This window comes from Vigna radiata, chromosome 1 (genome assembly GCF_000741045.1).
Source record: "Vigna radiata var. radiata cultivar VC1973A chromosome 1, Vradiata_ver6, whole genome shotgun sequence".
In the NCBI taxonomy this organism is placed as follows: Eukaryota; Viridiplantae; Streptophyta; class Magnoliopsida; order Fabales; family Fabaceae; genus Vigna; species Vigna radiata.
Genome location: NC_028351.1, coordinates 12022498 through 12027401, shown reverse-complemented (window position 1 = coordinate 12027401; position 4904 = coordinate 12022498). Strand labels below are relative to the sequence as shown.

Below are 4904 nucleotides of genomic sequence, written 5' to 3'. Positions count from 1 at the left end.
AGGCACAATCAGAATCATCATATTTTCTCCATGTTGGTAATTTATAAGAAAGCAGAATTTACTTAATAAGAAACAAGAATGAACAGAAAATGTATCAAATTCACACACTAATTAGTTAACTAGATGATAACAGCAGATTTAAGAGATAATTTTTTTACAAAAAAAACAAATGTACAATACTGACAACTCTTACTTTGATATGAACAACATCGAAGAAGTAACAGAAATTTTCACAAGTTCAAAGCAAGTTAGCTTTCCAGGGTAAAAATACAAAGCCACTGGCATCACTGTCTGATATTTTATTCAAAATTAGAAGATACAAATCATTCACAACAGGTATGGATTTCCAAAGCAGAATGAAACAAAAAGTATATGATGCAAGTTAAGGTGAGTTTGACAACACAAAAAACCCCCTTCAAACTCTACATGCAGAGTTTCTAAAGACAATTCAAGGCAAATCTACCTCTACTTTCTCCAGTACCTTCAGCTTGTAGGCCTCACAATAACTACTCCCAAAGCTAAGGTTTATTTTCCTATCATTTCTTTACAAAACAAGTGAAAAATCTAGAAAATGTCTACTCCAGATTTTGTCAGCTGAGTGTGTTTGCAGAAGGTTTTTTCTCTTGAAGAGAGATCACAGTTTCAAAGGCACCAACCAATGCTTTAACCTTGCTCTTACGAGTTTCGGCTAGTTTACTTGCTGTTTCCTCAATTACATTATTGAATAGTCCCTGTGCATCTTTCTTGTCCTGCATATCTTGATGTCTTAAAATAACCTTCTCTGGAGCAGTTGCAACATCATTGCTGTCAGCACAGGTTTCGTGTCTTTCAAAGCTTTTCCGGGTGTCAACCTTAACATTGACCCTCCCACCCAACCCTTTTGCTCTCCGAAACTTAATCCTCCTTGGACTACTTATCTCGGTTTGATTTTCAACCACTTTTCCCCTTCTGAACTTCAATTTTACCATTTTGTTGTCCTTGATTTTGGAATATGCCACCCCATTCTTTGTGCTCTTGCTTTTCCTCTCATCTTCCAATGTCTTCTCCTTTTCTATGCATTCAACTTCATGGTTTCCTGAGAAAGAATCCTGCTCATCCTTCTCATATTCACTAGTTGTATATTCAGATTCCTCTTGGTCTCCTTCGGAAAAGGATTTGGAAACTGAGGATATTGAAGACTTAGGTGATAACAACTGAGGGACGTATGATTCATCATCATAGTTTTCATTCTGATCAGATTGCAAAGGTTTGTTTTCACTTTCCATCTTGATGACATACAAAGTCTTTTCCTCTACCTCGTTGTTGTCGTCTTCCTTGTGCTCCACCTTTTTGGCAGTCTGCTGATGCTTAAGGTTAGATGCAATTTTCAGGCTCTTCAGCTTTCTTGAATTTATACTTGAAACTCTTCTGAGGGAAGCTCTGGGGGATAACAAAGCCTTCTGAGGTGCAATCAGTTTTTTTGAACCTGCTTTGGAGGACGTGGCCCCCTTTTCCAACTTGATCTTATTATATATTTGGCCATCATTGCCATCTGAGTTATTCATAGAAGATATTCGCTTCTTTCTAGCACTGCTTAAATTTAAAGAAGGCACACGTTTTTCAAATGACTTTGCTTCTTTACCTTTGAGAGAAGATAACTGTGATGAAGTTTTCACAACATAGGAAGATGGTTTTGATGAAGTTTTGACCTTCGAGATTGGTTTTGATGGATTCCCCATCTCATTGAAAGTAGGTTTTAATAGAGAGTCCATCTTATTGGCCATTGATTCTGATGGAACTTCCACCTTCCTAGAAGTTGATTTTGATGGAGCTTCCACTTTCCTAGAAGTTGGTTTTGATGGAGAATCCACTTTCCTAGATGTTGATTTTGATGGAGTTCCAACCTTTTTGGAAGCAGACTTTGATGGGGATAGGACCTCCTTCACTGAAGAAATTTCTTGTTTTTTTGAAGGAGATGTAAGGGACCTCACGACTGATGGTTTAACCTTGGCCAACCACAATTTTCTCTGGTTCACAATAACTTCGTTCCCTGATTCCTTTGGGCTGTCAAATGACTTTGTTAACAGCTTTTTCTTAGAAGTGGCTGATGTATCAGAAATCATCTTGGAATCAACTGATTCTTTCAGTTTTCTTGTTGACACCTTTGTCAGCTTGGAATCTACAGATGCACTGAGCCTAGCAACTGATATCGCTGTTATCCCACCAACACCACCTTCTAAACTTTGATGAAGCTGTTTTCTCCTAGCTCTATGAGGTATAGAGCGTCTTTCCTTCATTTCTTGTTCATGTTTCTTCCCATATTTGCAAAAATCATGACAAGAACCGGTTGAAGCTCTGAGATAATTAGGAACAGCTTTTTCAACACTGCTTCCAGAACTAGCTTTGTCAGGTAAATGCCTTCTTTTTTCAACAACGGGTGAGTTAGTCACTTCTGGGGTCACTGGTAATTCTCCACTTTCATTGGCCATCTTGGAGATGAGATGAGCTAATGAGCAGAACAAGATTCAGACAACAATCCTGAAACAAAACAAAAAAGAAAACCAATGTTAAATACAGCTTATACATATAGAACAGAATGTTAAGCAATGGTGGATTCAAACTGCAAATACAAAGCAAAAGCAATTCAATATTTCAGTATAACTAAGTTCAGAAACAAGAACAAACCACTTATGGTTAAAGGAATGAAAATGCTTGTTCAAAGTTGTAGAGAGAAAGAACTTGCTTTTTAAAACCGATCTCAGTTTAGAGAAATTCTTTCCAAAACACAAATTACTGATCTCGTTTGAATTCAAACTTATAATCCGTGTCTTCAAATGGAAATGCACAAAAGAAAAAACTTTTATACTGTTTCAAATCTGATTTTCTTCACTCGATCCACAACACTACACTCTCTTTTATCACTGTAAAACAAAATGTATGAAACTATTAATGTAACAGGAACCAACCAGACAGCAACAAACAGGGAAAGGAAAAGAAGTCATCAAACAACCAAAAAGAAAAATCATGATGCCCCAGCAGGCAAACTACTGTTTCTCAAGCAAACTTCAATGAAACACATTTTCATGTCTTGTAAACATAGGTAATCTAAGACTACTTGTAATAATTGTAAAACAGTAAGCTCTGCCATTAACTGATCCTTTATAAAAAGAAGACACTCATCAAGCAAGCACATTAACCGAGCAACCAATCATCTAAGCAAATCAAAGAAGAACTAGAAATGCAACAAAATCCACCCGGGTGCTGAGAATCATATCATAATTCAATCAAAATCAAACGCAGCAGAATATTCATCCAAAAGCAAAACCATCACCAGATATTTATTTTGTTCAGCAAAAGTCACAACCAAACATCATAAAAAACACATTGAAAAACTTAACGGTGAAGAAAACTTTTTTCACACACCACCCACCATTAACGATCATCTTGAAACCGTATTTTGGAATCACAAGATGAAAATCAATTTTCTTTGTATAAAAATTAAAAATCAATATAAAAAGGCATCCCAGATGAAAACCAATAACAGAAGAAAAAAAAACGAATCAGGGGAGGTTCAGAAATCCCATTTCAATCCACTAAAGATCAAATTTTTCAACAGACCCATTTGCATTTAGAGGATAACAAACACGACCAAGATGATGAATTTTTATAAGGCAGGTGTAGGAGAACAAGCGTACCTTGTTGTTTTCTGAGTAACAAAGGGTGGCTCTGAACAAGAAAAGAGAAAGAGAAAAAGGTGAATAAGAAGATGAAGAAGAAAGGAGATGGGACCACTGGGAACAGAACGTGCAAGCAAGTTTTTTTTTTCTCCCCTGCTGTTTCTGATTCGGTGTTGCGTGTCTTCTCACTGCCTTGGTTTGTTACAGAATCCAAAGAGAGAGAAACAGAGAGAGACAGGAAAAGAATTGAAAGGTTCAATTTTTTTGCATTATTTTTTGGGTCTTGGCCGAAATAAAACAACCGATGAGATTAGCAAAGTATAATAAGAAATTCAACAATAAAGAACAGGAATCAGAGGGAGCATTAAGAAACTTGAGAATGGCTGGTTGGTGGGTAGGTTGGTGAAAACCTTAAAATGGAATCTGAAATTTGCTCTGTAAAAGATCACCAACGAGAAAGAAAACAATGATGAAACATTGGTATTTTTTTTAAACCTATAAAAATGCTACCTTTTTCAATACTCTGTTTCCTCTTTTGAACGATTTGTGTGCTAAATTGTGAAATAACAAAAACTGATTTTGCTTATTTTTGTATAATTTTTGAGAATTGTTCAAATTACTTCAAGTCAAAGGCAAAATCAGTTTAACTCGTGTGTTGACCGAAGTTTGTGCCACCGCCTAAGTTCAATAAGGTCAAAATGCAACTTCATTTTTAGTGTATTTCCTATTTTAAGCATTTTTTTTAGTAATATTCAATAATAAAAAAACAATTTAACATCAATATATTTAGCTCAACATGACACATCAATTCAAAGAAAACTTCACTCCAACTCATCATGTGAAAGAACATATACTTAATTTTGTTTACATTAAGTGATTTATAAAATATTGTGAGTGATAATTTATAAATAGATACTTCAGAAATTTCTCCTAACTTAATTATATTAAGAAAAATATAATCAATTAAGTTTTATATATAATATAACTAATATAAAATATTAATTATTTAGATTTCAAAGTCATAGAGATAATATTGTTGAATCAATTTGAGTATCTAATATATTGTCTTTTGAAGTCTATGATTTTGTCTTTAAAAATCAATTTAAAATGTAGAAAGAAAGAAAAAAAAATATCTAATTTCTCCTTATTGATATACTAAAATAATAATAAATACTTTAAAATCTAGAATGATTGTGATTTATGACCTTTAATTGTGATTTATGAATTTTAATTCAACTTTCCAATTGC

The 4904-nt window shown here is 34.3% G+C and overlaps 1 protein-coding gene across 1 annotated transcript; it reads right to left on the bottom strand.

Moving 5' to 3' along the window:
• Window positions 1–262: 262 nt before the first annotated feature.
• LOC106762105 lies at window positions 263–4176 on the bottom strand. The gene is made up of 2 exons (XM_014645859.2): window positions 3675–4176; window positions 263–2517 (listed from the first exon to the last, which is right to left on the bottom strand). Exon 2 carries the CDS (start codon window positions 2466–2468, stop codon window positions 591–593), a length of 1878 nt encoding a protein of 625 aa, XP_014501345.1. The 5' UTR covers window positions 2469–2517; window positions 3675–4176; the 3' UTR covers window positions 263–590.
• Window positions 4177–4904: the final 728 nt, after the last annotated feature.

What these genes read in the sequence shown, in the direction of transcription:
- LOC106762105 (XM_014645859.2), bottom strand. Translation starts at nt 2,468, where the DNA reads ATGGCCAATGAAAGTGGAGAATTACCAGTGACCCCAGAAGTGACTAAC.